The sequence below is a fragment of the Larus michahellis genome, chromosome 1 (genome assembly GCF_964199755.1).
Source record: "Larus michahellis chromosome 1, bLarMic1.1, whole genome shotgun sequence".
NCBI classification, from domain to species: domain Eukaryota; kingdom Metazoa; phylum Chordata; class Aves; order Charadriiformes; family Laridae; genus Larus; species Larus michahellis.
This window is the reverse complement of record NC_133896.1, coordinates 26,142,724-26,154,780: the sequence shown is the minus strand read 5'-3', so window position 1 is coordinate 26,154,780 and position 12,057 is coordinate 26,142,724. Positions and strand designations below refer to the sequence as shown.

The 12,057-nt window shown below is 40.2% G+C and overlaps 1 protein-coding gene across 4 annotated transcripts in view; it reads left to right on the top strand.

Moving 5' to 3' along the window:
• KCND2 (potassium voltage-gated channel subfamily D member 2) overlaps positions 1-12,057 on the top strand; it is a 286,849-nt gene that overhangs the window by 270,025 nt on the left and 4,767 nt on the right. For all 4 annotated transcript variants that reach the window (XM_074600526.1, XM_074600348.1, XM_074600619.1 and 1 more), the window contains 3 exons: positions 5,484-5,582; positions 7,180-7,275; positions 11,290-11,537. In XM_074600526.1, coding sequence (XP_074456627.1) covers positions 5,484-5,582; positions 7,180-7,275; positions 11,290-11,537 — 443 coding nt within the window. The remainder of the gene's footprint in view (positions 1-5,483; positions 5,583-7,179; positions 7,276-11,289; positions 11,538-12,057) is intronic.

Genomic DNA, 12,057 nt, shown 5'->3' with positions numbered 1-12,057 from the left:
TGGATACAATTTCCTATTTCATATTTGATAGGTATCAAAGGTTAAGGTGTGGCTAGATCTCACTGTGCCAGATTCACTGGGATGACTACCAGCAGAGGGCTGGCAAAGAGGGAGGCACAGCTACCCTGTTAGAACAGGTGTCTACTCCATCCCGAAGTACTTCAGCAACTCTTATGACAACAATGCCCTCCTCACCCTGAACAAAGCATTCCTTGCTAGATGCCTTCCCTGTTTTCCATACATCTGGTTTTCTGCATCTTTTGAAGGAAAGAGCCTTGTATCCTCTTAGCCAGCAAGTCCTAAGTGCGGCTCCACCTGCCCATTACTTGATAACTGGAGGAGCCTTAATTTTAGTTGTGTTCTCCCAAGAGTGACTTTGCATGGTGCCTCAACAGAACGCCCAAACTATTAGCTCCAAAATCTGACTTAACACATAAAATTCAACCTGAATCTTTCATGTGAGTATGGTCTTCTACCTTTACATAGCAAAATATATCCTGAAGATTAGCTTGGCTTTATGATTTATTGATTGTACATGATATATTTATCTGTCGAGTTATGAATAATTAGTTACTAGATAAATCTAAATAGCTCTAGGATAAATTGCACCAACTGTTTCACAGCACCTGGCAGCCTAGAGCTGAGCATTTGCAGTAGGGAACCCTCCTAGCCGTTATGACTTCCTTAAACAAGATAGGCTCAGTGGGGTTGCAGAAGCATAACTAGCAGAATAATTTACCCAAGATTTTTGAATTTAGCACAAAAGCACATAAAACTTGTGTTTACTGAAAAATAATTTGAGTAGATTGTGAAAGCAAGGCACGACAACAAATATATGAACCTTATTTAATTACATATCCATTAACGTACAAAGTAAGCAGCCTTTTCTTCTCTACTGCATGCTGACATACTATAAATTATTGTCAGCTAATCTGAAGTCAATTATTTGCAATTACTGAAAATTAGAAAATCAGAGCATGAAATGTGGGCTTGATTTTTCACTTGAAAGGAAACATAAAGGATGGATTTATGAAAGGCCAAACAAAAAAAATGATATAAACAACAATGTGAATGATTTTTGGATGATGTTGGCCATTCCTCTAGGAGCCACAGTGTCATGGTTTAACCCCAGTAGGCATCTAAGCACCACCCAGCCGCTTGCTCACTCTCCTGCAGTGGGGTGGGGGAGAGAATCAGAGGGGTAAAAGTGCAAAGCCTCGTGGGTTGAGATAAAGACAGTTTTTGTTTTTTTTTTTTAAAGAGGGGAAGGTGGGTGGTGGGCAGGGAACAGGACTGGACACAACAAAGAGGAGCAGGGAATCAAAACCAAGAAAAACAAGTGATGCAAAAGAAAACAATCGCTCACCACTGACCGACTGATGTGCAGCCAGTCCCTGAGCAGCAGCAGCCCCCACCAACATCCACCATCCCCCAGGTTTATTGCTGGGCACAATGTCATATGGTCTGGGATATCCCTCTGGTCGGCTGGGATCAGCTGTCCCAGCTGTGTCCCCTCCCAACTTCTTCTGTACCCCCAGCCTGCTCGATGCTGGGAGAGTCTGAGGAGCATGAAAGACCTCGACTTTGTGTAAGCACTGCTCAGCAGTAACTAAAACATCCCCGCCTTATCAACACTGTTTTTATCACAAACCCAAAACATAGCCCCATAACAGCTACTATGAAGAAATTTAACTCTGTCCCAGCCAAAACCAGTACACACAGAATGACTGTGAAGGAATTCTTGTATTATAACTGTACAAGATCATTACAAAATAATAAATATAAGGAAAGTAATTAGTAATTTTTGAGTTTTGGTAGTAAGATAGTTACATGGTCTGGAGAGCAGCAGAAGAAAGACAGTAGGAGCTATCTAAGTATTAAATTACCTAGGCTACCTAGGCTTCTTTCTTAGCAAATTGAAGAAAGACTCTTGCCAAAAATGATTCCCAGTATCACAGTAAGCCCTGCCCTAAAGTGTTCCTGATAAAATCTCTCTCTTAACACAGCTGGACAGCTGAGGGCATCTTGAATGTTAAAAGCTGGCTGTTGTAAATACCCCACGGTGCTACATTTAGCAGCATTTAAAACCTTGTGAAAATAAATGTTTATATTTCTAAAACTGACAGAGCCAGCTGTTATTGAATAACAGTGAATTCCTCTTCTAAGTTTTAAAATTTGAAGCTAGAATTAAAAAGTGATGCATTCAAAAGAGAAGTTCAGTGAAAATAAAAGGGATGCAGTAAGAATTAGAGCTGATCATCAGTTTCTTTAGGAAGTTTCAGATGAGTTGATTATGATGGAATTTCATCAGAATAATTTAAAGAACTGTATTTCAGCTACATTGGTTTTGTCCTAGACAACGTCAAAATTAACAAAATCAAAGTTTTGCATTCAGTGGCCAGCAGGGAAAAACCTCACAGCAAAGAAGATAATCTGCTTCAGAACTTAATCCTTTCTTTTTTTTTTTGCTAGATATTCCATGAAAGGGGAAAGTTAGGAAGGACTTTGCAGTGATTGAAAGGGGCAGTTATCACTGCCTTTCTGTTGTACATGGCAGAAAATGCAGTTCGCAGACTAAAGGAAAAAACAGTTCTTCTGTAATCACAGTTTTCCTGATGTCATCGCATCATTTTGGTGTCCTTCATGGGGAATTCAATCCCCAGTGTACAGCCCTTAAAATCCTGTGGCTGACATGAGCTTTTAATGATTCCTTGATAGGAAATGTGAGGAGTCACTAGACTACTCATGCTACAGGCTCTGATATAAATCAGGCAGGAGCACTGAAAGAAATCATTTTAATGGATTTGTAAACACCTCCAGTTTTAGAAGTATTTTCTATAAGCTGAAGTATAAGCATGGACACCACAATATCTGGTTCCTGTGTCGGTAATAGATGTATTGTCTTCTCTTTGGTAAATGATGTAAATTCAGGCCATCTGAATGAGTCTCAGCTAGAAAGATGTAAGCTATTACTTTCCACCTTACAAAAGCTTTCTAAGATGCAATAAATTCATATTTGCAAAGCAATTTGAAATCTTCTCATGGAAAGCACAACCTTCGTATTATACGTGTTGTAGCACATTGATATATTGGGACAGTCTGATGAACTGCTATATTTTTTATATTTCCTTATTAAATGGTGCTGCACCATAATTATTATTTCAATCACTGAAAGAGAAAATGAATATGCCTGCTAAAAGAAAAAGCATAACTAATGTATGTAAAATGTTTGTTCATTAAACCTAATTAATTTCCCTATATAAAGAGCACGCTGAAAAGTACCACAGCTACAAAATTGGTGACTGAAATCACTTATTTATGGGACTCCACGTTGCACTCTGCAAAAGCATCTCTAAAGTGTCTCGAGCTCCTAAGGCTAAACAGTAGTGCTAAGAGAGACCTTTAATATATTTATGAACATAACCCAGTGCACATGTCCCAGCCCATGACTGTTCTGCGATGCTCTTCTCCCAGCCTTCAGCCAGTCGTGCTGGTGTTGCGTCTGAAGAGCTCCACCTTGAAAATAACCTATTTATTTTCTACCTGCCCAAGGGGATTTTTTAATTGCCATCCATGAGGACTCAGCCCTAACCATTGTTACGGCACATCATCGTCCTTGGGTGTGCCTGGATGAGCCTGGAGGGTCGAAGCTGTTAAGGGTTTCCCCCACTGGTGGGCTCCTGGGGACCACAGGTCAGCCTGGCCCATAGCCCTCCCAGGTGGCTCACTGCAGCATGCCAGGCTGCCTGTGGCCGGTCAGCCGTGCTGAGAGAGACCTGTCTGGACATTTACCCACAGTGCAGCCCTTGGGGACTCAGGGTGATGGAGCCTGGGGCTGCAGGTGTCCTTTCAGTGCTAACAGGAGGAGGGGGACGGTAGGAATTCACCCGTGCAGAAGCGCTGTGCCAGTGATTCAGGCACTTCGCTCCTAACCACTAGAATAAGGTGTGTTAACTGCATAGCTGGAAAGCTGCGCATACCAAGGAAGGTGACAAAGCAACGTGTTATTCTAAAATGGCCAATATCACGCAAAATCACACAACAGCCTCTCATGCGGGCTTTTTGACTCGGTGATGCACACACGCACAGCATTATCTTATTTTCTTTCCGAACAATTAAAAGATAATAAATACAGGACATATAACACAACCCAGATTCTAGCCACGTTTGCTGTTAGCTGTCATGAATTTCTTGGCTCACTGTTGAGAAGATCTGCGAGTTTGAGGCTGTGAGTGCAAAGAAGCGTGGTGTTGAGTCATTCCTCATAGGCAGTTAATTATTAATCATGCCAGAGAGAACTGGCGGCTGCAGTGACCAGGACGCCTCCCGCTAGAAGCGTTCAGGGATTTTCGATCATTTCATGCTGACATTTAATGCCACAGAAATTGGGGGGAAGGGGGGAAGTGCTCCCTCTATTTTCTGAAAATATCCACTGAGAAATTAGCAGATATGAAAATCCCTATTAATATATCAAAGTCGGTTTTTTAAGTTCTTCACAGTGTCTCCTTCTGTGCTTCAGCAGCAATTCAGCTCCAGATGCTGCTCAACATTTGGCTTTCAGGATCAGAAACCAATGCATGAAGATAAACCCAGACTCCCTTCTTACACGTGTAACCAGCCACAAAAATCACAGAACCAGAATGCCATCCTAGAAATCCCGTAAAAGCTTCTGTTTTCCATATTAGTTGTTGAGAGGGTCTTTTCTTCATGCTTTCCCCCAATGTTGGCTTTTAACTGTTGTACAAAAGTCAGTGGATGCAAAGTGTCCTTCATTCATGAACCACCTTCTACTCTGGAATGAAAGTCACTTTCACAAGCAATGAAGCTCACCTGAGAAATCTTAAATCTCTCCCAGCAATTTGATGCCTGCAGTCTCTGAAAAATCGGATTATGGATGGATTATGACCTATGATGGCAAGTATCAAGTCTGATTATACCAATAGACATGAAGAGGTAAAAAGGCTTTTAAAAGGCCTGGCAAGCATTCAGGAACCTAGCTGGGAGACAGCATAAAACATACTATCACATTCTGCTGCTCTGAAAACGCAGAAGGCTCTGAGAAAACAGGTCACAGCGGTTACGATATTGTGTTTTTCTGAACCATTTCTTCGCCTTTAGAGAGATTTTCACTGCAGGAGCAGCTGAGATGGAGGCCCATGTTCCTGACCCACAAAGCATAAGGAGTGGCAGAGTTGCAGCAATGAAAAAAAATGGAAGCACTTGCATGCTGATCTGTCTACTCCCTTCTCCAGAATCATTGTTCTTATTAGCTGATGCGTGCAAACAAATAAAAACTTCTGTCATTTGCATTTTAAATAGGAAGGCACTTACGATTTGCTCCACCTGGAGGACAGATGCAATGCAGACTTTCAGTGGTTATGATATTGGTATTCATAAGCAGCTGATTCCAATTAGCAGTTTTAGATAAACAGAATAATGGATGTGAGTACAAGTGACACTCTTCCTTTTGTCTATTTACACAGAAAGCCAGACTTGCTCGAATCCGTGCAGCAAAGAGCGGGAGCGCTAATGCCTACATGCAGAGCAAACGAAATGGCTTACTGAGCAACCAGCTGCAGCAGGTAATGTTTTTATATCCTCCACCTCCAGAGAAACAGCTTAATGACAGCCCAGCAGTTGCTGATTCTGTTTATCACCAGGGCAAGCCAACTTGGGTCTTTAGGCCATGCTATGTTTAAAGGTAGATTAAGGAAGGATAAATTGGACAACTACTTTTGTTAAAGGAAGCTCATGAGAGTCGATGACGGGGTGTTAAAAGATGGGGAAAATGGCCAGATAGAAATAGCTGAATTCAAATGTAACCCACATTTTTAGAGTTAGATCCTGTAGCAGGCCTCATTAACAAAGTCCAGTGTTTGCCTCTTAGGAGGTCGGTTGGATTTATCTCGTTTGGCTTTAGACAGGTAGGAAATGGGTGGCAAAACCAGGGTTCACCATCAGTGAGGGGAAGAGGTAGCTGCGGGGTACCGTTTGCAGGGAGGGGTGTTGCCAAGTGAAAAGCGTTCCCTGGAAGCACCTGCTTTGCTCTAAGGAGAATCTTGGTGATTACTTCGAACGCATTGAAATCTAATGTTACCTGAAGCAAATTCTCCCTGTATCCCTTGCTGAGGAAGCCAGGACCAGCAGCAGGAGCCACGGGCAGCGTCTGGGAGCAGGATCCACAGCGACCGCGCTGCTGGAGACGGCCCCTTGGCTGCTGGGAGCTGCAGCCAGCTGAGAAAGACTGAATACACAGTGTTTTTTAATCCCTGCCATTTTCTGGCATTTGGGCAATTCCCTGAGGCATACAGGAAGGCTTTCATTCCACTATGCCCTTTCTGTTCAATACGTGTTAAGAAGCCGAATGCTTTAACCTATAGCCAGAAGAGGAGGAAGGGGCTGTCTGTCTGTCCGTCCGTCCGGTCTCGCACAAAAGGCGAGCAGTCAGAGCCCTCGCTTCCTCTCCTGATTGAAAGAACACAAACCTTTGAACTAAGACGACACCAAATAGCTTAATTGCCATGCAGATTTCAAATATCCCAAAGTGGAACTGTAATCTTTCCTATTATCCCACTTCCTCCCCTATTTAGTCTTCTGCTTTCTAGTGAATAATTATGAAAGCAATTAATAAACAGTGGATGCTTTCTACTTAATTCTTCATTCTGTGTCAGTAACATCCGCTATATGCTTTCCAAACTCAGCAGATCGGGATCACCAACACAAATTTTTGTGTAAGCAGCAATACCACAAATTCTTTAGTGCTATGAAATGATCCCAGGAGGACAACTATGTTTAATTTCCTTCAAATGAGGCACATTCCCAAGAAAAAAACTATTTTACTGTCAATTAAATTTATGATAATTTTAAGTATGCATTGATTCAACATTCAAAGCTTACATGTTGATTGCACTTATAAATTGTACTATTCCATCTATACATAAAAAAACCTAAGATGGAAACATTTGAAAGGAGGTGCAAGGGAAGGGAAAAAAATATTTTGATTAAAAAACCAAACAAGCAAAAGAGAACTCAGGTCCCTAAATTATTTGGGTTATACCGTGCAGATGAAGTATTGCAGTTATGCTACCGTGTACAATCCAGATTAGTTCTGATCAAATATTTGGATAAGAGCCCTCTTGTTCACAAATGAGAATAATACGGGGTTCTCTGTATTAACAGTCCTCCAGTGAAGAAGAACAGGCCTTTGTTAGCAAATCTGGCTCTTCCTTTGAAACACAGCACCACCACCTGCTTCACTGCCTGGAAAAAACTACGGTAAGAAAAGAGAACTGTGTTTTCCTGTGAATTCCAACACCGGCCTGGTTTTGAGTGCTTTCAGTATTTCTTCTAATTAATAAGCCTTTATATGAAAGCAGTTAACTGGGAAGAAAAGCCATTTTGTCTTATTTTAAGGCATTATACCCACTGCATATTAATAACAGAGGTCCTGGATGAGAGCCTCATCTAGGGTGAAAGATGCTGGCATCAGTGAGATGACATCAGTATAGCCAAGCTCTATATGTGACCTTCGGTATGGTTTTCATACACTCCCTAATGTTGTCATTTGCACTGTTCTGCAGTTCCAGTTCATGAAACAAAATTTTTAATCCATACACATTCAATTCTCAGTGCAGTCAAAGCAAGTTTTTGCCTGAGCAAATGTTGGGCTTTTGCACGGCGAGAGCTGGGGAGCGTTTCCTCGGACTTGAACGCGATTCTTACTGAAGTGACTGTAAAAGAGGATCCCCCAGCATCCCATTTTGAAACTTAAAGTACTTAATCCAGATGCAGGTGCAAAGCTGCACAGTCTTTTGGCTTCAGTTTGACAATAAGACCCCTGTAGAAATCACTGATGTAATTCATAACAGCCCAAATCTAGATTTGAAACTCCCTATAAATCAAAAGCACTACTTACTGTGTGCTCTCTGTATTTTTCCTTGGTTAATACCTGAATAATTATGCAGCCATAAAGGATAGTAAAGTACAGCAGAGTTATGATTCAGTAATAGCGAAGTGCCATGTTTTCTAATAGTATATTTCTGGACAGATAACATCACAGCAATAACCCTAATCATCCCTAAATTTACATTGTTTCCTCTTTCGTCCTTTCCTAACGAAACTAAGAACATAATTATTAGTTGCATTGAATTTAATCTTTGTAAATTTGGGAACTTCACATAGGGCATGTGAAAATTATCTCCTTGTATTTTTATAATTTTGCGGGGGTTATATTGTCATGTGGAATTTACCTTATATTGTAGGTAAATTGGTCAACATCCATTAAAATACCATTTAAAAATTTACATCTAGTTTTATAAGTTCCAGTTGTATGTAAAAATTATTTGATTTCTCTTTAACTTTTGTATACATAGAGAAACTTTATGCTATTTCTTATGTTTACAGCCTAGTTTTAGATTTTCATTAAAAGACCCACTAATGCTTCTGCTGTATTTGATGGAGATCAATGTGAAAGTCTTTCTGCTCTTTCTCAAAAAAAAAAAAAAGAGATGAAGAAGTTTTCCCACAACAGACATTGCTAAATTAAAATATGATGTATGTATATGTTTAATTTAATTAAACTAATTTTATATTCTCCTTTCGACAGCATTTCTTTGTAAATAGAATGGCTCAGTTGTTACATCACTTAGATAGTAATATGCCATCCTACGGGTGCTTATGTCTTTTGCATTCTTACTTTTGGAGTATTAAATTTTATATAATGTGCTGTAGGACAAAATGTCTTGCTTCCTATTTAGAGTATAATGTCGTTTCTTTGCCAAGCTTCATGCTGGGGCCTTTTGGAATGTTTTTGAGACCTTTTCTACTAGAACCTGATAATACCAATCTGCCTTAAAAATAGTTCCACAGTTGAAAATTACAAACATATTTAAAAACCCTGGCAGCAGCCACAGGTCTTGTCAAATTCTGACAAAAATCATGGAAAAAAAATTTTGATTCATTTGGTGGAAGCTGGATTAGGGACCTAAAGTTTCACATTTCCTCTAATCACAAGGATGGACCATGTAAGCCTATTCTTTTTTTCTTTTTTTTAAACAGAGATTTAAAAAAAAAGAAGTCTATAAAACAAGTATTATCCTGTTTCCTAAATTCATATAGAATGTACTTTCTATTTTCTTGTTTATTGGGTCCTGCAACTGGCACTGATGTTCGTATGACACATGAACACAAAAATGTATGCGGAGGTTCCAAGCTGCATTCTGCAACTGCCTGGTCAGATTGTGCACTCCTACAATTTTAGTGGGAACTTTAAATTTTGGGTGCTCAGCTTCTGGAATCTGGCAAATTGGTGGTTCATGGTATAACAGCAAGAGTGAGGTGACTTCTTAGCTTCACCTCGTCCTTTGAAATATCATTTGATATAAGCATCAGTCCAGATGATACTAAGCAAAGGTGTATTTTCTTTTTTCCAGCACTTTAAAATCAGTAGGATAAGATCTCTTCCACCCTAAAAAATGCAGTGTGGGCAATGTTATGGAATTCTGTGAAAACTACATTAATAATGAAAATAATAGCACTGAAAGTTATATTTTATGGGCTACTTTTAACTGATTTAAGAAGTTAATTAATAAGTATAATCAAATATATTAACTTGAGACATTATATCATTTAAAAATGTTTCCAGTCTACATTAAAAGTTCACTCAATAACCCTCTTTAATGGACCCTACAAATTGAATTGCGTTGAATGAATTGAGCTGGTTGCTCCATAAAAGTTTTAGGAAGCACAAAATTACTTTTAATTGGAAAACTAGCAGAGCTCTTGGCAAACATACCGCAAGCCACTGAACGTAATCTAAAGATGGCCGTTAGGTAATTTTTCTCTTTGAATCTCATGTCCACTGTGTGATCAGATTCAAGGTCTTGATTGGCATATACCTTATAGAAGTCAATTTTCAAGCAAGTTCTTTCTTTCCGTATCAGTTGAAATTGCCATTCTTCAACACCACTCATTTCCACACTAACTTATGTCTGAGTGAGGAAGAACAGAAGAAATGTAAATAAAAATAGTATGCCTATGAAGGTATTGCCATGTGTTGCAAACACTTGGCTACAGTTGTTACTCTATTTACTTTGCTCGCATATTTTATATTAGCACTGTAATTCTCCTGGAAAACATCAGCACCTTTCCAATTAGCGCGTCGTTCTTTAGGGAGAAAAATAATGTTTCTCGTTCTAATGCACAAAGACACAGCAGGCTAACAAACTTTATGTCAAAGAGACTGTGTAGAGCATAAAACAATCCAGAAAACGCTCCCTAAACCGTTCTCAGGACATGCAGACAGATTCCAGCAGTAACTGGAAAGTTATTTTTTTTTAGAAGGCGGTTTTCTCAAACTGTACATGAACATATCTTAATCCCTGCTTAGTTTGGGCTGCTACGTTAAAACGACTGTAAAAATTCCTTCCCCCCTCACAAGCAACATGACAATTTCACACTCTTTCGCACAAAAAGATAATGTGGAAATCACGGCTATGTGTGAAACGCTCCCTAATCACCTACTGAGTCAACATAAACCAGCCATTTGCTTGAATTTGCATTCAGCTGTATGACAACTCTGTAAGAATACTGCCTATGCTGGGATTGGTCAAGCAATAACAAAGACTACTTCATTTAACTAAATGTTCAGTCTTCTAAACTGCTTTCAATACATCCATCTACGGTAATTAGGAACTTTTTGGATGGTTTTAAATAACTGTCTCATCTCCTCTAATCAAAACTTCTATTTAATTGAATCTTTTTCTTTTACATAGATGGATGCCTCGAAACACACTGTTCCAGATGCTGATTTCTAACATGCAATTCAACAGGAATCTTTATAAACTCATCTTGAAAATAATCATGGCTTTTATTTTATTATGGTTCAATACAATAAATCTTATTTATTTCCGAATGACATCTAGAGCATTTATATAAGCACCACTTGCATTTTTATTAATAAACATAATTCCCTATTCTGTGGCACTTCATAGATTATACAGATACTTATAATCCAAACTACATTACAATCATGTGCTATTTTACAAAATAATTTGGATTAACTTTTTCTTATTTAGAACGCTGAGCGTTTTGTTCCAGCGTTTACATTTGTATTGGTATTCAGCCCAGGCTAATAAAGGCTAAACACCATAATCAAGAATAAGCTGTCTGACTTTCCCAGTTTATTCACTTGTGTCAATTTAAGCCTTCAAACAATCACGATTAATATGTTCACTTTAATTATCTTCCTGTGTCTGTGCTTTGTCCCTTTCTTGGATTCCTCCGGGCTAGAATCACGAGTTTGTGGATGAGCAAGTCTATGAAGAGAGCTGTATGGAGGTTTCCACAGTCAACAGACCCCCCAGCCACAGCCCCTCCCTCTCCTCTCAACAAGGCGTTACCAGCACTTGCTGCTCACGAAGACATAAAAAGACTTACCGCATCCCAAACACCACCATCACTGGCAGCCGCCCAGGCAGCGTGCAAGAGCTCAGCACCATCCAGATCAGATGTGTGGAGAGGACGCCTCTGTCTAACAGGTACTTCAGAGGCAGCAGCACACCCAGAGCTGAAGCCCCTGGGGAAGAGGTGCAGGGTAGAGGTGTCGCGGCCTCTGCAGCTAGGCTGTGAGGCGGAAGATGGAAGTCAAATAGTCATCCCCGAACGGACACTAGTACTGAAACACCCCGCACTTAGTTTGCTCCAACATTAATGCAAGACAACAGAATAGTCCTTCTCTATATCCATTTCTGCCTTCTCATGCCCTCCCCACAAACTACTGTGTACTATTTGCAGCAAATAGCATCCAGGGATCCCAAATTAAACAGAGCACCAAATATTATATCATAGAATCATAGAATGGTTTGGGTTAGAAGGGACCTTAAAGCTCATCCTGTTCCCACCCCCCTGCCCTGGGCAGGGACACCTCCCACTAGACCAGGCTGCTCAAAGCCCCATCCAGCCTGGCCTTGAACACTTCCAGGGATGGGGCATCCACAACCTCCCTGGGCAACCTGTGCCAGTGTCTCACCACCCTCATAGTGAAAACTTTCTTCCTAA